At 34.6% G+C, this 19,961-nt stretch overlaps 3 protein-coding genes across 7 annotated transcripts; 2 read left to right on the top strand and 1 right to left on the bottom strand.

Moving 5' to 3' along the window:
* Nucleotides 1–388: 388 nt before the first annotated feature.
* LOC104090282 (uncharacterized) lies at nt 389–6,281 on the top strand. The gene is made up of 9 exons (XM_009595349.4): nt 389–515; nt 599–714; nt 2,779–2,810; nt 3,811–3,911; nt 4,249–4,321; nt 4,508–4,539; nt 5,339–5,429; nt 5,598–5,709; nt 5,794–6,281. Exons 2-9 carry the CDS (start codon nt 613–615, stop codon nt 6,109–6,111), a joined length of 861 nt encoding a protein of 286 aa, XP_009593644.1. The 5' UTR covers nt 389–515; nt 599–612; the 3' UTR covers nt 6,112–6,281.
* Nucleotides 6,282–8,105: 1,824 nt separating this feature from the next.
* On the top strand, nt 8,106–12,950 carry LOC104090281 (uncharacterized). 5 transcript variants are annotated; one of them, XR_011409603.1, is made up of 8 exons: nt 8,106–8,300; nt 9,922–10,181; nt 10,453–10,696; nt 10,787–11,128; nt 11,239–11,340; nt 12,084–12,250; nt 12,430–12,838; nt 12,881–12,950. XR_011409603.1 is itself a non-coding variant. In XM_009595348.4 (7 exons), the coding sequence occupies exons 2-7, from the start codon at nt 10,095–10,097 to the stop codon at nt 12,622–12,624; spliced, it is 1,137 nt and encodes a 378-aa protein (XP_009593643.1). In that variant the 5' UTR covers nt 8,106–8,300; nt 10,026–10,094; the 3' UTR covers nt 12,625–12,950. The 5 variants fall into 5 exon arrangements, 4 of the variants coding, with proteins under 4 accessions (XP_009593643.1, XP_009593640.1, XP_009593642.1 ...); XM_009595348.4 differs by having other exon boundaries at nt 10,026–10,181; nt 12,430–12,950; XM_009595345.4 differs by having other exon boundaries at nt 12,430–12,950.
* Nucleotides 12,951–13,575: 625 nt separating this feature from the next.
* LOC104090280 (protein trichome birefringence-like 42) lies at nt 13,576–15,780 on the bottom strand. Its single transcript, XM_009595343.4, has 4 exons — nt 15,045–15,780; nt 14,602–14,776; nt 14,277–14,461; nt 13,576–14,089 (listed from the first exon to the last, which is right to left on the bottom strand). Exons 1-4 carry the CDS (start codon nt 15,497–15,499, stop codon nt 13,576–13,578), a joined length of 1,329 nt encoding a protein of 442 aa, XP_009593638.1. The 5' UTR covers nt 15,500–15,780.
* Between the last annotated feature and the right edge of the window lie 4,181 nt (nt 15,781–19,961).

Genomic DNA, 19,961 nt, shown 5'->3' with positions numbered 1-19,961 from the left:
GCTCGGAGATAAAAGACTTAATTTATATCTCAATTGTGAAGTAACATCAAGTCAAGTTCATAAAATTATTATCCTAGGTACGAATAAATTAATAGGATCCCTTTTTTATAAAATTTAAATTATATTTCACTATCAGTTTAACTCTTATATTCTTCATTCACTCTACTTTATTCTCTATAAAGGTCCACAAAGATCACTTTAATTTGTAATGTTATTATTTCTAATCAATTCAGTAGTTTTCTATAACATTTTTATTAGTCATGTGATAATAGAATATCTGTTTATACCTTTAAAAACTACTCTACCCACGTTATCACATCACCAACAACTACAAAAATGTTTAAAAAAAAATTAATTTGACACTTAACAAAGTGAATAAAAGAAGAAAAGGAAAATAAAATACTACTTAGGACATTTGTTTGTCTTCTTAGAAACAAAAGCTTTGAAAAGAAACGCGATAATTAATCAAAAATCCCAAACGAGCCCCTTAAGTTTCATAAAAAACTCTAATACTGGTGAGTTTCCTCTTTTACTCTGATCTTGCACTTTCAATTGAATGGAATTGGAATTAAGATTTTGTGCATCAACTGTGTAACAGATTAGATTAGATCAATGGAGAAAGAAAAGAAAATAACAGAAGAATCTCTGAGCCCAGAAATAGAAGAACCCGTTGAAGTTCTTCTCTTTCAAGTTCCTGAATGTTATGTTTACTTGGTAATTTATTTTTTCTCTCCCTTTTTCTTTTATTTTTTTACTGTTTCTTGTAAATGTCGTCATGGGGTTGTGGAAATTTAGCTTCGTGATTCTTTGTTATTCCAATTTACTAATACCCATTTGAGTTGGACTTGGATCAATTATGGGTATTAGACTATGCTCAACATATGTAATCTTTAACTATTTACCTTAAAAAAGACTCATTATTTGTCAGTATTGAGATCAAATGAGTTTGAATAGAGTGGAATGGATATAGAGGATTTGTATAGCTGAACCAGCTAGTTTTGGTTTTGAGGCGAGGTTGATTGATTAATTGATTGAGTCTTTCACTGTTTTATCTGAGAAATCTATTACTACCTTTAAATGGTTCTTGTGATGTGTATTAGATTTTGCAATTTTTGTAGCTTTTAAGATGCCTTTCTTTTACTTCTGGCTCAGTGGTAAGGTAATTCTTCTATTGTAATGTGTCTTTTCTTTTGATTGAAAAGTTGTGGCAATTCTTTTATACACCATTAGATTATGATGTTCTTGGACAGCTTATTTGATTATTGGATTACTGAAAGAAGAATGATTTTTTTGGATAAAGATGACGTCCCTATTTAGGCAGTTAATGGGAAGTCAAATATTTGCTCGTGAGTTGGGGTTATACTGATGCCTACAGTGGACTTGTAGTGGTGGCATTGCTTGTGCTCTAGTGGCGTATTCATCCCGTCTTCTTTATCTTTAACATTGACTTCATACCTTTTACTTGTGTGGCATTAAATGGGTTCTTGTGTTTATTAGCTTTTGCAACTTCATCAAGCTGCCATTTTTATAGTTTCTAGCGCTCTGGGGTCTATCGGAAACAGCCTCTCTACCCCATTGTAGCGCTCTGCTAAGATCATTCTTCGCTTAGGATAATTGACTGCTTTGGTGTTGTAGTGGGACTTCTGGTTCAATTTTCATTCACCATTCAATATATGATGTTTCCTGAGAGCTAGTTTGTATGTTGGATTGGTGAAAAAGGGCTGATTTTTTTTTGAAAGACAATTAGTCTTTTAGAAACCTAATGGGGATCGTTTGAGCTAAGGTTGATAGTTCCTATTTAGGCAGTTATATGGAAGTCAAATATTGGCCCATGAGTTTAGGGTGATCTTGATGAACACACAGGACTTTTAGTGGTGGCATTGCTTGTGCCGTAGTCGCCTTTTCATCTGTCTTGTTTATCTCCGACGTTAACTTCTTACCTTTTTCTAGTGTCTTGATCATTTGTTTCGAACAATTTTGAAGATAAAAAAGAAAATTAAAGAGTGGTCTTTTGCGTGTTGCATACCTCCAAGTAGTAAATAATTAGATTGGTTTTCTTGTCCTGGAAAAAGTTGGTCTTCTCATCCTATGAGCCATAGTAGCATCATAGCGCTCAAGGTAATTTTTCAATATATGCTTAGTTTAATGTTGAAAATTTGGAGAAAAGGTAGCTAGAGAAAAGTGACAAGTTAATGAGTCTCATTCCACCATCTGGATTGACTAAATAGGGAAGTCCTCAAAGTGGTTCCTAAACATCTAACTTCACTTTTGGAATGTGATATGTGGAGTGTTTTATGACCAGTGAAGCCCTATTCCTTTGATCTTTCTCTGGCATAACACTTTACATATAACTCTTCTGATAGTTTCTGTCTTTTAAAGTGGGTCTTACGGTAGGAGTTGGAGGAGCTTGAGTCTCAAAATTTGCCCCTAATAACTGAAGTTTGTGTATTTGCATTGTAAACTTATCCTTGATCTGGCTGATAAACCTCATCTATCATTTTTATCCTTTTCTATTGACTTTATAGTTTTCATTCCAAGGATAAGAATGGAATCTGTTTACATTGTAGTCCTTCTCAAGTCTCAACCATCACAGCTTATGCTAATTATTGAGCTCGCCACATCTATTGGATAAATCTTGACCCTTGGAGAGTCCATTTTGTTTGTCCATTGCTTTTCCTTTGGTTGGTGAAAAATGTTCACATTAGCTGCAGTCCTGGCATTGATAGAAAAAAAGGAAGTACCACTCAAACTGACATTTGTGTGTTTGCCAATATGCAGATCCCTCCAAGGAAAAGTGCAGCTTCATACAGGTACAACCAATGCATTTCATCGAAAATTCTTGTTTCATGCACTTAATGTTTCATTCATCGATAAGAAAACTTTGTTAATTCAATATCTTTTAATGTTGGTCTATTCCTGATGATATTTCTTCCTAATTATTTGAGTATACATTTCTCTGATTCATTCCTCCAAATTTTAGGAGATTCTTATAAATAATTATGTAAAAGCCATTGAACGAATAATAAAAAGGAAAGTCAACAAAATGAAAAATATAAATAGATAAATAACTGCATAAATAGAAGGTGAAGTCAACGAGACCATGATAAGCAAAATCGAAATTCTATATGACGAAGTGTTAGTTACATCAGGATAAATATCATATAGTAACTGATAAAAAAAGATATACTGTCATATAGAGAATCTTGGTGTAGCTTTTCCCTAACTCTACGTGGTAACTGTTTGATGTAGCTCTTCCCTGTTTCTTTCTTACATTCCAATTTTCATGACACCTTCAATATCGAACCCTATATTCAATTGAAGAAAAGTCATCTCTAAGATACATGTGAACCTTGCTTGTGTGGTGGTTAAACAGAAAGAAACATATACAGGGTCAAGCATGTGTGAGCAATGTTTGTGCTGTTGCTTTAACGTCTTCCAAGCACAAGATATGATAACCATTTGATAGTTGCATGCTACACATTAAGGATGTTATGATCATCTTTGTTTGTTTATCTTCTGTAAAGTCCTGCAAAATTCTTGGTTGTTCTGTTTGGTAGGGGTACGAGTTTATTGATCTGAAGCAACAGTGAAAAAGAGCTATATGTATGTCTGATATTATAACTTTCTTCTTGTGCTCTTGATGGAATTCCTACTTTGATTTTGTTGGCACTATAGTGATTTGCTTCCTATTTATGTTGAGCTGCATGTGCACTTCATATAGATCTTGGTTGAGATAGAAAATGACCACCTTCTTTAATAGCTGTTTGACATTACGGGCCAAAATACTCATTGACTTTAAGCTCTTTGTAGGGCTGATGAATGGAATGTGAATAAATGGGCATGGGAGGGTACGTTAAAGGTTTTAAGCAAAGGAGAAGAGTGCATCATCAAACTGGAAGACAAGGAAACAGGTCAGTTTACTTGCGGATTAGCTTTTTGGAAAATCTCCAATTAAACACTCAGCGAAAAATTCTCAATCTCTTATTTTACTTTGTTAAACTCTATGAATTCCTCTATCCATAGTGTACATGAATGTACAAAGTGGCTACAAAAGAGTTTCTCTTATTCGTATTAAAAGCTACTCTAGGAGGAATTATTTTATGCAGTGCTAACAATTTGTTTACAATCTTTGTAGCCCCACAATGTTTCAGTTTATTCTCCTATTAATTGCTATTGTAGAAGTTGGGATAATTAAAATGTTCTTTTATTGACTTGTAATCTCCTTTCTTGTATGTACATTGAATGCAGGTGAATTGTATGCTCGGGCATTTCTCAGAGATGGGGAACCACATCCGGTGGAGCCTGTAATCGATAGTAGCAGGTATATATAGCTTCTGCTCAATATGATTCACCCCCTTTTGATTCTGTTTTCCTGCTTTAGAAGCAGTCTAATGACTTCTTAGACTTCTCTGCCAGATTCTAGCTGTTTCTAACGGTGTTATTAGTTTACAAATTCAAATTAACAGTAGCTGCTCCGGTACTCACTGTTTATTTTCTTCTCTTGCAGATACTTTGTTCTTCGGATTGAAGAGAATATTGGTATCTACGATGCTCTCATATTCTTTCAGTTCTACGTTAGTTTGTAATTTAATTTGTTATATAGAACAGGAAATCTGTTATATCATTCTACCTCGAGTTTCCTTTAGTTGATGTAGAGATGAATATGTATGTATGCATTGTATACAGTCACACGCAGACATGCACACACTCATGTACATGGAACAAATTTGCTGTTACCCGGCATTAGAGGTTGAATAAACCCAAATTATAGCTCCCTGGGGCAATGGGGGGGAGGGGGATGTAAAAGATCTTACAAGAATCCAGGTCAGATTTTTGCGTAGGTGTGTAGTTGATATTCTGTTATTAGCTTACCAGATTACCGACACAAGATCTTTACAGGTCCCAAAACAGTTGATTCTTTTGTGTCACCTTATATGCTTATCAGGTTATGGGATGCCAGTTCAACTCGAGGAGTCGAGGTTAGACATGTCTCAAGTGTAACCTAGGAGCAGTCAAGGTTAATAGTACGAGATTGTCTGTTTTTCTGGGTTTCCGAACATAGCATCTGTTTATGTACTATAACCTGTTTCATAGTCATTACTGCGGTGATGCTATTAGGTCATCACAAACTTTACATGTTAGAAAATGCTTATGTATATTGCTATTTGGAACTGCATGCGTAGGTTTTCAACCATGCTATCAACCGTGATCCATGATGCTTACCCCCCTACTTCCGGCGTTATTCAAGACAAGCTAACCAAAAACCAACATTCTTCTTATACTTTAGCTTCTAATCCTGTACTTCGTACTTTTAGAGTGTAATACTGTACTTGTACAGGTGGTCGCCTCAGGCATGCTTTTATTGGCATTGGATTTCGAGAAAGACCTGAAGCCTATGACTTCCAAGCTGCTCTTCACGACCATATGAAGTATGTTGCTTTCCCGTCTTCACTATGCACGTTCACCTTTTACCTCTCTTTCCATTGTCCTTTTTATTTAGTATGGGTAGGAAGTGGTTAACTTAAATGAGGTGCTTCTTATTTGTTGTGTGTTTAATTGATGGTCTTTATTGATTCGATTCAAAATATGCTAACCAGATACCTGAATAAGAAGAAAACTGCAGAAGAAATGGAGCAGCAATACCAAAAATCCTCATCAGTTGACTACAGTTTGAAAGAGGGGGAAACCCTGAAACTTCAGATAAAGAATGTTAGTATTATTTCTTGTTTAATAGATTTACCAGCAATTATGTTACTCTTGTTATCCTGTAACCTCGTCTGTTTTTGGCGACAGAAAACTGGTGGCAGCACCATAAGATCCAAGTTCTTTGAGCAGGGTCTAAATAATCTATCATTGGAGGAAAAGGCCAACCGGAAGGATTCGGCGATATTAATCAAGCCGCCGCCACCACCTCCAGCACCGCTTTCACCTGTCGATACTGCTGCAAAATCTCCCCTGGTATCACCATCCAAATTTAGTCTTGAGCAATCTGCTGAAACCGAGGACTCCACGTCAGCAAAAGAGCAGCCAAATAAACCAGAATCAGTTAAAGATCAAGGTCCACAAGATGTTGAAGATGATGACTTTGGGGATTTTCAAGCAGCTGGATGAATATTTTGTTGGAAACTCAAGTACAATTGGAATACTAAAGTTAAAAGTTCATACTAGATACTGTTGTTGAATGCCTTGGTACATATGATGTGTATTATAGTTTTCACTCCATATCTTTATTGTCTTTCCTATACACCTTTTTGCCTAAAGAGCCTTTCATTTTCTTTGAAGCAACTTTTATCTGGTGGGAGAAACAAGTTCTCTGCTAAAATCAATTGATTGTACTTAAAGAGCTTTTTTTTTTCTCATCTGATGTTCGGAATCTATTGGACTGATTAATCCGAATTTGTGGTAAAAATAGCACGAGCTAGCCAGTTTTCGGACTGATAATTTAAAAATAGCAACCGTTTGCAAAGTTATTGAAAAATAGTCACTATTTTGCTGCAATACGGACCGGTTCAACATAATATAATGAAAATTGGTGCATCTGTGTATGAACTTCCAGCATATTATGCTGGAACTCCAACACGCGGAAAGTTCCAGCATAATATACTGGAAATTGGAGCACCTATGTATGAACTTCCAGCATATTATGCTGGACTGGTATATTATACTGGAACTCCAATATATTATGTTGGAATATTTTTCGGATTTTGAACAGTGTTTTCGTTCAGATTTATTTTTACATGAAAAATGGTTAAATTTCGATTACTCTTGAAACTGTGGCTATTTTTTAATTATCACTTATAAATCTGGTTATTTTTGAATTTCTCCCGAATTTGCGCCGCGAAAAGCCAACCGTGAAGGGTTTTAATACTCCCTATTATCAAAGAACCCTATTCGAAGAATAGGGCTTTGGTTAAAGGTGAAGAATCTTTTATCATTACACCATGCTCTTTAGTGATTTATGAACTCTATTTTTATTTTGTGAAAGGACTCACGTTGTTGTATTGGAATTATTTTGTGTTTAGTTTCACCAACGATCGAGGTGAAACTTAATCTATACAAAGAATCTTAGGATTATCTACTATAACTACTAAGTTGTAGTACTACTATTTATTTAAATTCATCTTATCAAGACATTCTTTTCCTTATTAAATGTTAAAACAATCGTTATAAAAATATTTCCTTTTGGGCTCCAGTTGACTTTTGAGCAAGTGGATCTTCTATATTAGTAGTTGATTTGCAAGTGCGCTTCTAAGACGCATTCTTGTTCACCAATTTCAAATGTTCCTTTATTCAAGAGAAAGAATAAATAGTTTTTAATGAATATATAATTTAGGAAGACAATATGTTTGATATCATTTTCAAGGAAAAGAAAATTATTTTTCCCTCAATTTCAAGATTCATGCTTCAATGCTTGTGTTCTTATCCTTAGAATAGTTATCAACCCATCATAGTTGATGTTGATAAGGGTGATGCGCCCCCCCCCCCCCCCCCCCCCCAAAAAAAAAGTGGGTATGAATACAAATATTATGTTAATAAATTTTCTGTTTTGCAAGAAATGCTTCAAAAGAACTTTGTAGAGTGAAAGAAATCGATTTGTATTGGATTAACCAGCAGGATGACCCTTTTGCTTTCTTGTTTCTTTATTAAATCAATACAAATTCAGGAAAAAAATTCTCCTTCCACTATTTATATTTTATAGAGCGTTTCGAAATGTTTGATAGTCAATCTTATGCAATCTTTTCAGTTTTTTAAACTACTTGAGTTTTGAAAATGATGAGATATTTTCTGTCAAATTTACTTCAACATTTTTTTACAAAAATATATTATATTATATATTAATCAAGAGATATATAATAAACCTTCCATTTTATTTATACGATATAATGAAAGAAAAATTAACATTTCACATTTGTCGTTCTATATAAACATTAACATTTGTATGTATATGAAACTTTTACAATTTGTGGCTAAAAAACCTGTTATAATAGTTGCATAACTATAAATTTTTATGAATAAATTATTTTTAGATATAGAAGTGTCATTCATTTTCATTTATTGCACACGTGTCAAGAATCCATGTAGAAGAAAGCTAGGTGAACTCCGTCTCAACTCTCTCTCTCTCTCTCTGTACGTTTCAGAATTTTCCTATTCAAGAAAACTATCTTACCCACTCCGTTTCTCTGTCCCACTTCGTATTTTCTACTTTTTGTTCAGAATCCCTTTCTTGTAAAAGCTTGATTCTTTTTGTATTCCGCTGAAATAATTGTTGGTGGCTTGCCCTTTCTGCTTCTTGCTACTACGTAAGTTCCTCTACTTCAACTCTACTAGTCATTTTTCTTTGTTTACCACAACCCCCTTTTTGTCTTTCCATTTTTTTTTGTTGATAAAGACCCCCTCTTTATTGCATTTCTGTTTTTAATTAGTAAAGCTTTCTCCTTTCTGGGCTGTGCTTCTTGATCATGGTAAAGATGATTTTTTTCCTGAAGAAATTGTGTGAAAAAATAGTTTCTTTTTGTCTATGCTGAGGATTGCTGTGATTTTTTTTTGCTTATGCTTATCTTATAAATGGACGGATGCAGCTGTTTTGGATATTGAAATTGTGGGGTTTAGGTAAAGTAGCTTGCTTTCTTTTCCTTTGTGTGTGATTGTTTTCTTAGGTGTTTGGAATGCTTTTCTTGGAAACTTGGTATTAGCCTAGTTTGGCTAATAAGGAAGCTCTTAAACCCTCTTGACTTTGGATGACCAAAATGGCTTTGGAATCTTGAGTTCTGCAGATATTCTATTGCCAAAAAGGTTCATTTTATTATATGAAAAACATGTTCCATAAATTTTACCCATACTAGTATGTTAAGAGTATTTTTCTTAAGGCAACAAAAAAGAAATCTTTAGAGCAGTTCTGAGTTTTATATACTGAAGGCATTGAGAAGCCAATCTGCTAAGTAACCCCTTTGGTGCAATTGGCTGTAACATTATACTGTTCCCTTCTCTGTTTCTATGAGGAGTTTGGTTTGCTGTTGGATCTGTGAAACTGCAGTAAGTTTTTGAATGTCGGAATATGGGTAATGCTTAACAGATGAGCTTATGAGATAGCTATTAGATGGTTAGACCTTTAGGACCTATTGTATACCTTCTATCTTAGATGTTTCAATGTGAGTCGATTTGTTAATTTGTCGATCTTCCTACTCCAGCTAATGTTTTCAACATGTCTCTATCACCAGATGAAAAGAAAAATAATGAATGAAGGGGCTTATGCTATTTTAATTTTCTGATATAGTTGAATTTTTTTATTAGAATAATTTCTACTTCTCTGGTGATTCAAATGCATGATGTATGTAATTTTTGCTAATATTGAAAATTTGATCCTATGAGTGTATGGAAAACGTGAACTTTACGGTGGAGATTGATGTTCAGTTGTATTCTTGTTTACAGTTGGGAATTTGATTTTGTTCTTCCTGGTGATTTAGATGGGGTGGCTCATTGATACTTTAATTTTGAGTGGCCAAACAATCAATTATAGGAGATAGATTCTGGTCTTATTACTGTTCTTACCTAATCCTAATGTTGCATTCTTAACATGTTGAGAAAGATTAGCGGAGAGAAAGGGTGTGATTTTCCTTGGAAGGAAGTGCTAATAGAAATCTCTGTCTTTAAGAGAAAAATTGTGAGGGATTGTCATGCTTTTAGTGTGAAGTCATTAGCAAGTAAGTTTGATACTAAAATAAATATATCTGTTAGAAAGCTTCTTTATTGTCTTAATTCTTGTTTCCTCCTAATAACAAGGAGGCTTACCATATTAAATAGGAGTACTACATTTCATTATTTGTTTTGGTAATAACATTTGGTGTCTCGTTAAGAAAGAGGGCAATTGAGTCAGCTTAAATTAGTCATCATTGATTAACAAATTCATTGTTCTTGAAACAGGTTGAAATTGGTGCCTGACTTAGCTCGAGAGAATTTTATAATTTTGTGGAACTCGTAAGAAAGTCCATTGTAATAGTGCAACAACTTGTCTGAAATTTCTGCAGTTGGGAAGCTATAGAACCTTGCCGAACTAACTTGATAGAATCCCTGGAAAGTTGACAACCTGTTCTGCAATGGACTTGAAAGCTATATCATGGGTTGGAAACATATACCAAAAGTTCGAAACTATGTGTTTGGAGATGGAAGAGGCTATGTACCAGGTGAACTACACTCTTTCAGTTTTCTATTCCCTATTTAATTATTACATATGTTCGATATTACTTGTTTCCTGGTACTTCCTTGAGTTAATTTGCTTATAGCTGAAATTCTGGATCCTGCATGTTGCTATTTTGGCTGTTGTCTGTCAATTTTGATCAATAACGTCGCTGGATATATTAAAGGATACTGAAATTGTACTATCTGCTATTGACCCTGCTAAGTTTTGACCAAATGGGTTATAATCAGCATAACTGAGACTGTGATAAATTACAGGACACTGTTAAATATGTCGAAAATCAGGTGAACACTGTTGGTACGAATGTCAAGAGATTCTATTCAGAGGTGCTGCAAGATGTTCAACCTCAATATAACATTGATCCTGTGAAAGTCGCAGCTGCTGACTTGTCTCTGAACCCTTATGCTCACTATGAAATTGACAAGAAGCTGAAAGCAAACCTTAAGAGAAGCACTAGAGGATTCAGTAACAAATTAAATGATGACACTCAAGTGATCAAGGGTACAAAACAAATGCTGATTATTCATCATTTACTATTTAAATATCCTTTGTCCGACAGATCTGCTAATATTATTTTTCCTGAGATCTCAGGGAAAAACAAAAGCGGAGGAGTCTATAAACGTCAAAATGGTGGAATCAAAGAAATTGTTAGAGACAGCTATCCAACTAAGAAATCTGATGCTATCTATCTTGCATCAGGGGATGCAATAAAATTATCTTCAAGTGCTGAGGTTAGAGGTGGTTTTGAAATGGCATCTGACCATGTAACTCTGACTTCAGCTCTGGCCTCGGTTAAAGGATCTGACTATGGAGAAACGGCAAGTAAAATTTGTGACCACACTATAGAAACTAATGTGCCAGCAGCTGGTACTTCAACTAATTCTTCGGCTTCTGTCAAGACGTCAGTTGAATCCGTTGGGAAGAAGCCAGCAGGTTCCAGTTCTATCTCAGTTGGTGGCTTTTTCACCAGACTCTTGTAGTACATTGTCTGGCTGTTTTCTTCACTTTTTATTTGCTCTCTTTAACTTCTACATTGGCAACAGATACATGTACAAAGGAGTTGGCTTGTAATACAACAACTGAAATTAGCACTAATGTTCGGAACAATGAGTTAGCTACTGCGAAGATCAATGGGTCTCATGAAGGTATTGACACATTCCAGTTATTAATGAAAACGAAGAAAGATTTCTCCCTCTCTCTCTGTTCCCATTTTTCCGTGTAACACTGAATGCTGTGCACTACTTAAAAACTATATACCAAGTGCTAAATCATTAGATGTTATAACTAATTACCCAAAATCATGTTATTATAGTAGAAAATATACAGTGGATTGTAATAATGAGTCACAGCTGAGCGTATGTTTCGCTATATTGGATAAAGCATCTGAATGAACTAAGACAAGCACAAGTGTAGGAGTTAAATCAGCTATCAAAAGTTGGTTCCTCTCAGTAAGGCCACACACTGATAATACCTCTGCAGTGCACAGTCATGTGTTCTGCAGGAGGGCAGATGCTCAATCATGCTCCTGAAAATAGGGATTCAGTATGTGCTATATACCATTAATGTTTTGTCAGACACTGTAGGATTAACAGTTGCACTTCACCTAATTTTTTCTTTGGGAATTTGGAGTAAACTTGTCTGTATCACTCTTCCTCCGTCCCAGCAAACAAATGTACTTCCCTTTCGCATGACTCGTTCTATCAAAGAAAATTTAGAAGGTCCTTAGATTGTCTTCCTCCGTCTATTCTATCCACTTAAGATGAAATGAATCAAAGGGATGTTCGCGAGACTGACCAGCATGTGTCTGCTTTTTAGATTACTTCATTGTCTCTAGGATTATCATTTTCTCAAATCTATTTCTATGACACATTGTGCTCTTTTTTTTCAGAAAGGTCAGATAATTTGTCTTCTGCTATGTCCAAGTATGACATTAATGAATCGGAAGTGGAATTTGTTGAGAAATTTGACGAATCCCAGTTGGAGGAAACATGTGTCATGGTTGAAGGGGACGGGATTCATGTTCCGAAGGGCCCAGTCAAACAGAAGTCGTACAAGGTTGTTCCACCCCCCCCCCCCCCCCCAAAAAAAACCCTATATATATAAATACTATATTCTTTCTTGTATTTACTCCTTTAATTCATTTTTCTGTTTTAGGATGGGCAGGAATGGGGGCCTGAATCTTGTTTGAATGTGTCTTTTAGATCTTTGTTGACTGTTTTGTCATATTTTCTCAGAAGAAGCTTCGGGAGGCATTCTCCACGAGAAAGAGGTTGACAAGGAAAGAGTATGAACAACTTGGAGCACTATATGGAGATCAACAGTTTAACCAAGAAGCTGAAGACAAGGTGATGCCTGTTCTTGCCATGAATTCAAACACTAAGAAGTTATCTGCTAATGATCATCCTGAATCTGAGTGGGAGATTCTGTAGTTATGATGATGCTGTAAATAGTATTGTTGCTTTTCCAATCACTGCATGGCGTCCTTGAGAAACAAATATTGAGAGATGATGCACCAATTATTGATATTATAAGCCCATTAATTGCTTTATAAAATTATATAAGGTATCTATAATCCGTTCCTCTAGTAGTGTAACCAGTAAATAATGTGTAGTGGTACCTTGAAGAAACCAACCTATATCTGAGGTATGGCCATCTTGTATCCAATCTTGGCAACCTATATCTGAGGTATGGCCATCTTGTATCCAATCTTGGCATTCTTATAAATTACTAAGATGTATGAATACTTTTTTAAGTACTGAATCTGTCCTCGAATTTTCATGTCTGTTGGCTTTACCCTTTCTTAAAAATATGTACGTAGTTCAAGTCTTTGGCCGATTCACCAAGGAATATTTTGGTTGCTTTTGTTGGATTGCTTACTACTAGGTTGGATTGGATGTCAATATGTGGAGGCACTCTTTGTAGTAAATGGATTAATTTCTCCTTTTGATATCTTCCTGTTCTTTGCCATAACGCACAGAGTTGGAAGGGTATGTTGGTGATTCATATGCCTATATACAGTAATTTTTCTATTATGTAACCCTATTTTTTAAGGTCTCAACCCAACCGAGTAGTAGTCTTGTGGACCTGCTCGAACATTCCAAATATCATATTGTTAAAGAGTTGCTGCAAGAATTGATTTCCATGAATTGGTCATTTCTGGAAGCCTGTAGTTTCTCTTCTGGAATCATGTGGACTTGGCCAACTAAATAGTTAGTCAAGGTTTTCCTCTACATTTTAGAACTAGGTAAATGTGCACAATAATCAAATGTTTTCTCTGCAGGACACTTCAACATAAAAGTTACAATTACTCCTATATATGCTCACTTCAATGCTGATATAGCAACTAATATATAGCTTACTGATTAGTCAATATCTGATTTTCAAGAGATCAAATGCGATAGACTATGGGTATCAGTGGAGTGATCCAAAACCAGAGAAGCATATAGTAACCTATTCCATGTATCAGGCAGTCCAGGTAGGCACCAATGGCTGCAGTCAGCAAAACTCTCCGGTGGCTTTACTTTCCTCTTCACCAATTCTTTTCCTTTCTTTTTGGCATAGACTGATGGATGTGCATCTACGCGGTGCTCTGAAAGCTTTGTAATGTTTAAGTATCTTACAGAGATTCTCATTTTTGACAATGTTCTTTCAACAATCGCCGTCAGGGACTCGGAAAAATGTGTTACGTGGGACTTGTCTGTGATGGGTTGTGTTTTATTGTAACACCCATTTTGAGCTTTGTGTTCTGGAGAAATGCTTCTGAAGAAAACTGTTGTTTTGGTTAAGTTAACATTCTGATCTATCCAGTCTGCCCAGGTCCTCATTGCCACCTCAAATGCTGATTCTAACTTCAGCTCATTAACTAATAGTCCCTTGTACTCGAAAAAGTCCCACCTGCATGGAAAATATATTTATTTTGTACCTGTTTCATCAGATAACCTGTTTTATTTTTTTCAAGTAACTATAGTCTCACTTTTTCTATTACAACTATTTTCTAAGTGACCTGATAGTGTGAAAATTTTTTATCACCGTAGAGATGTTAAACTCATAAACTTTAAAAGAAAATTCTTTAGTGACTTACGCCTTCAACTTTCCAAGATGCACCCACCAATGGCCTGTGTTGAATACCATAATATCAGCTCCTTGCCAAAGCCTAGACGATAAATCGAGTTTCTCCAGCCTCAAAATTTTAGGAGCACCAGGTTTGTTTGATTCCAACTGAACCAGGAATGGGCTCCAGTAGAACTCTACAGTCACATTGTAGTCCTAGAAAAGCAGAAAATTATTGTTTTTTGGTATGAACATAAGAAAGTGTGACCTAAATTCACAAGTATTGTACAATTAGACGTCCAAAATTACACTAAGAGGTTACTTGTAATGAAACAACGAAGTCTGAGTTGATTTACCTTAGCTTTGAAGATTTTATAAGAGCCACTCTTAACATCAACATGGGCTCTCGAAGGAGGAATTGTAGAATAAAGAAGACAAGCAAGAGATTCCCACTGGTTTCTGTTTAGTGAATCTCCAACTATTATTACCCTCTTTCCTCTAAGCCTCTCCAATATATATATGCCATTCAAGCTGCAAAAGAACCACTCATCTTTTTATATCAAAAGAAAAAAGAGTTTAACTGCAAAAAATCTTCACACTGTTAGTGTAGTAACAAACAACAATATACTCTATATATTCCTACATATGGGGTCTGGGAGGGTAGTGTGTACGTTAATCTTACCCCTACATTGTGTAGGTAAAAAGACTGTCTCCAAGAGACTCTCGGCTCAGGCTACATTGTCAGTGTATATAAGTTACAGAAACAACAAACAAGAAAACAAATGAATAATTTTTCTACCTTGGAATGACACAGTGATGAGCTTCCCAAGACCAATTTTGATAGTCAAAATCAGGCCTTCCATTCTTCTGGCAGCTCACTTGTTCACTAAGGAATGGACATTGTTGTGCTTCATAATATGGACTCTCCTTTGGTTTATAAACCCATCTTCCCTCAAATATATTGCATTTATTCTTGCTGTTTTTCTGAATTATATTCCCTTCATCTTCTCTGCTTTTTGCTGGTTTAGACATTTCCAAATTTCCAGTAGGCGAAAAGCACGATTCCACGTTGAACATGCAATGTCGCAGTGCCTTGAAATAACCTGCCTCATTATGCTTAAGACATATCAAGAAAATGAAGCAGCTAATGAAACTACCAAATGCACATATCATCCATTTCTGACTAATTTTTGAGCTGGTTTCCATGTTGATTGATTTCTTGTGTGAGGAGTAGTTAGTAAAAATAGAAAACATGTATAGAACAAGTGGTTTGCAGGTAAATTGAAGTTTGTTCAAGGTGATAATTTGTGGAGTTATTTACAATATAACTGCAATTTGTGAAGCTGGTAAATTAGAAAATGGTGAGAAGTTAGTCAACTACCCTTGTGCTCTCTTATGTAACTACTTATCCTGAAAATGACCTAAAACTAATTTCTGACCATTTTTCCTTCGTGCTAATAGAAACCAGGGGGCACTTACTACAATGCTATAGTATAGACTATCTGCTCAGAGGTATAATCGATGGCGAAATTCACTTTTTATTATGTACTATGAAATAATGAAAAAGAAATCAAAATATATCAAATTACTGTTTATATCAAACATTTCTCATTTTTTTCTCTGTCATTATGTGAGGTGATGTTTTTGCATTCTTAGTACTATGGTCCAATTCCCATGAAAAAGTTCAGTGACTAGAGATAGATAAAAACCAAAGTTCAGTGCTGAGGAAAATTCAAGAAGCAAGGAAGTTTGAATGACAGAGAGACCAGAACATTTCAAGAAAACATTGCCAATTATATGTTGAATTTACTGGAAAGGGTTTTATATTTTATCTTCTTTTTTTTTGTGTGTGTGTGTGTGTGTGAGATTTGTACGTCTTATGTTATGTCGTAAAGTTCCAACTTTCGCTCTAACAAATTGAGCAAGCTTCTCTTTTTTCTGTCACCCTCTTTCATCTTTCAAAATAATTTTAATGCGACAAAAATAATTTTATAACTTTACGGTCATACATAAATTTTAGTGAACTTTTTGTTATAGCGAGTTTCACTACTTTAATGTTATGAAAAATAGTTTTCTCTTTATTGCTATAGTGGATAAAGTTCAATTATCATACATGAAATTACTCTATACTTTTTTATTGTGTCCGACGAGTTTCAGAATCTATTCGATTTGAATGTCAATTGCCAACCGGGGCAATCTAGCATACATCTTATGTGTTTATCCAAATCCAGTGGTTTTAACTCGGACCCTATCATATATGTGAAAAACAATTTCATCACGTAATCTTATATCTGAAAAATAATTTCATTACGCAAGTATAAATTTCGAACCCAGTAAATCAAATTTCTTGTGTCAGAATTTCGAACTCGACCCACAATGTTCACATCCTTGATTCGCTTCTGATTGCAAAATGAGGGCATCGTATCTTTTGATTAGTAGTATAGTAGTAAGGGGTCGTTTGGTAGGGTGTATAAGAATAGTGCGGAATAAGGTGTATTAGTAATGCATGGATTAGTAATGCATGGGTTAGTAATGCAAGCATTAGTTATGCAGATATTATTTATTATCTACTGTTTGGTGTGATGTATTAAAATTATAATGCATTGCATAATTTAAAAAAAATATATAGTTATTTACAAAAATTCCCTCCATATTCTCAAGCTTTAAGGGACTTTAAGGATAATTTTATTTTTAACCATACTAATGCAAGCTTTAATAGCCTTGGTATTACTAATGCCATGATTTTCTATGCATTACTTATACATAGGATAATACCAAGTATGATGTATAACTAATACAAGTATTAATTATACACAGATTGAAAAACCAAATAAGGTATTAGCTAGTAATGCATAGAGTTAATGCTTGCATTATTTCTTGTATCACCTCCTACCAAACGACCCCTAAGTAGTAACATTCACAGCAAACCTCTGCTAATCACAAGGCAATTTTAATTCTGTAAAATTAAAGATGGGGATATCGTAGCCGCCTGCTAGTGTAGCTAGTGTTTTATTTGCAATGAATAGAGATAAGCGTTGCGTTAAAATGGCCCAAAAATATTTTTAACATGATGTGATATTGTTCGCTTTGGGTCAAGCCCAGAGGCGAATCCAGAATTTATAAATTATGTGGGTTCAATTTTTAAGATTTTTAATATTGAACCCATTATATATTTAAAGTTATGAGTTCAAATCTATTATTTTTGTAATTTTAATAGATTTTTACACATAAATTTCTGCTCTGCATCGAAAGTTATGGGTTCAATTGAACCCGTAACTCTCACACCGGATCCGCCTCTGGTCAAACCTGTGCAGTTTTCCCCAAAATGTCTCACACCATTAAAAGTATCCAACTCCTTATAAGTAGAATCTTTTTTCTTTCAACTTTTCATGTGGTACTTTGTTTACACACTAATAATAAGAATGTCTGGACCAATTTAGTAAGATGATGCAACCAAGTGTCCATGTCTATTATGAAAGGAGCGAGGTGCAGTATCAACGAGCTGTAGTTGGCATTGGACTTGTAATCAACATTATCCCGAGTTTAGTTTGGATCTCAAGTTGGTATGAGATTCCAATTCTGAGTCTCCGTCGCCTTACTTTGTTTTATCATTGTGTATAAATTGAAAATTAAAGAGGAAAAGCCATGCAGAAGTTAGCAAAACCAGCTCATATTGTCGCCAATTGCCATAAATCCCTAAGGTAATAAATGTATCAAATTTGTCTTTTATATCAAATTATCACCTAACTATGATTAGTTAATAAGTATTATTAATGGTCCATCAAAGTCTTAGAACTTGTTTAGCCGAACTTCTTGAAGGCTAAAAGTACTTTTTTAATTAGAAAAAGTACCTTTTTAGAAATTTAATGTGCTTGGCCAAGATGAGGTAGTGCTTTTGAGGAGCAACACGAGTTGAAAACTAATTGTTTTAAGACAAAAGTATCCTTACTATAAATTTATATTTTTTAAATTATCCTTTATTAATTTGACTTTTTTTGGTTTCTACCATTCCTTTCTTTTTTCTTTTTTTTCTTTTTTTATTTCTATCATATTTTTATTCTCCTTCTCATATTCTTCTTTGAAATAGTCTCTCCACTATAAATATACCTCTTCTTTTATATAGGATTAATGGAGCAGATTTTTAATTTATATTGAATGATTATATTTTGTTATATTTAAATCATCATGTAAACAATAAGTAATACTGGATATCTAGTATTATTGCTCTGTATAATTATATTTTATATTGATTAAAATTTTTAATATATATTTATGTTTTATATTCTAATTAAATAAAATGAAAAAAATAATTAATTTTTTAAAATAAATATTTAAATTCATATCTCTCTATAATTAATATACTAATTGTAAATTGAACATTTACTGCTCTTTTTCATAATTTGACATTAAAATATACTTTTTGAATAAATTGGCCATATACAATTTGCTTATCAAATATTGTAAAAAGTACTTTTCAAATGAATTGGCTAAATACAAACTATGACAAGAGTGTATTGCTCTAGTGGTGAGCACCGTCCACTTCCAACCAAGAGGTTGTGAGTTCGAGTCACCCCAAGAGCAAGGTGGGGAGTTCTTGGAGGAAGGGAGCCGAGGGTCTATCGGAAACAGCCTCTCTACCCTAGGGTAGGGGTAAAGTCTGCGTACAAACTATCCTCTCCAGACCTCACTAGTGGGATTATACTGAGTTGTTGTTGTTGTTGGCCAAATACAAACTGTAACTCTCCAAAGGATAAAACAAACTGTAACTCACTATTGGTGCACAATCTCAAGGGATAAAACAAAGAAATCAAGAAGTCCTATCATTCAAGTATGGATTAAGGAAATAATTTATTAATGAGATCAAGTAAGGAAGAAGAATGATGGAAACTCTAGAAGCAAAGGAAAGGAAAAGTATCAATGATTAGAGATGAAAAAGGAAGAAGCAACGGAGATCCGGAAAAAGAATTAATCAGTGATTTGATACATGATTGATGGAAGCTCTTATAGGAAGGTCCTAAATCAAAGGAAAACAAGATTGCAAAGATGTGCACTGGAGATCGTTAAATCCTGGAATCAAGGGATCCATCGTTGATCACTCGAGTAACGGAAAGATCTGCCTAGCGGAAGAAAAGCCTGTCAAGGCCACAAGTCAAGGAAGATAAACGGAAACTTCACCTTATTCTTGGAAAGAATCAATTTATGATTCCTTTCAAGGATCAACTCCTTTGGATTTGCAATCTCTCAAGATTCACGCCAATCAAGATTCAAGAAGGCCTCACGAGGTATGTATATACATATGTTCCAAGCTTGAAGCAAATATACTTTGAACGAACCACTATCACTTTTTCTATTCTACAACAAGCATTGTAGTTCTCTTTAGATCTGTTATGTAATTAGTGAGAGAAGAAAAAGAGATAAACACTGGTGAGATATTGTATTAAGAAGAGAGAAGTGATATAGTGACTAAGTTGTTGGTGTAAAGCTATATCAACTATCTTGTAATCGAGAAACTTCTAATAGCGAAAGAGAGCACCATTGCAACCCAAGGGGACTGGATGTAGGATTCACGTTGAATCCGAACCAGTATAAAAATTATGGTATCTTTAATTCCTGCACTTTATTTCTGTGTTATTTCTATTATGTTCTTATCTCTAGTCGACTAATTGGTAAACTAGTCAACTACTTAGAATACAAAGAAGAAAAATCGACAATTCAC

The sequence above is a fragment of the Nicotiana tomentosiformis genome, chromosome 7 (genome assembly GCF_000390325.3).
Source record: "Nicotiana tomentosiformis chromosome 7, ASM39032v3, whole genome shotgun sequence".
NCBI classification, from domain to species: Eukaryota; Viridiplantae; Streptophyta; class Magnoliopsida; order Solanales; family Solanaceae; genus Nicotiana; species Nicotiana tomentosiformis.
This window is presented reverse-complemented; position numbering and strand designations above follow the sequence as displayed.

Excerpts from the sequence above, each read along its gene's own strand:
- LOC104090282 (XM_009595349.4), top strand. The coding sequence starts at position 613 with ATGGAGAAAGAAAAGAAAATAACAGAAGAATCTCTGAGCCCAGAAATA. Across the intron at positions 4,540-5,338 it reads TCGGATTGAAGAGAATATTG|GTGGTCGCCTCAGGCATGCT; the intron begins GTATCTACGATG and ends GTACTTGTACAG. Across the intron at positions 5,710-5,793 it reads TGAAACTTCAGATAAAGAAT|AAAACTGGTGGCAGCACCAT; the intron begins GTTAGTATTATT and ends TTTTGGCGACAG.
- LOC104090281 (XM_009595348.4), top strand. The coding sequence starts at position 10,095 with ATGGACTTGAAAGCTATATCATGGGTTGGAAACATATACCAAAAGTTC. Across the intron at positions 10,697-10,786 it reads TGACACTCAAGTGATCAAGG|GGAAAAACAAAAGCGGAGGA; the intron begins GTACAAAACAAA and ends CTGAGATCTCAG. Across the intron at positions 12,251-12,429 it reads TCAAACAGAAGTCGTACAAG|AAGAAGCTTCGGGAGGCATT; the intron begins GTTGTTCCACCC and ends ATATTTTCTCAG.
- LOC104090280 (XM_009595343.4), bottom strand. The coding sequence starts at position 15,499 with ATGTTTTCTATTTTTACTAACTACTCCTCACACAAGAAATCAATCAAC. Across the intron at positions 14,777-15,044 it reads CATCACTGTGTCATTCCAAG|CTTGAATGGCATATATATAT; the intron begins GTAGAAAAATTA and ends GTTCTTTTGCAG. Across the intron at positions 14,090-14,276 it reads CATCTTGGAAAGTTGAAGGC|GTGGGACTTTTTCGAGTACA; the intron begins GTAAGTCACTAA and ends TTTTCCATGCAG.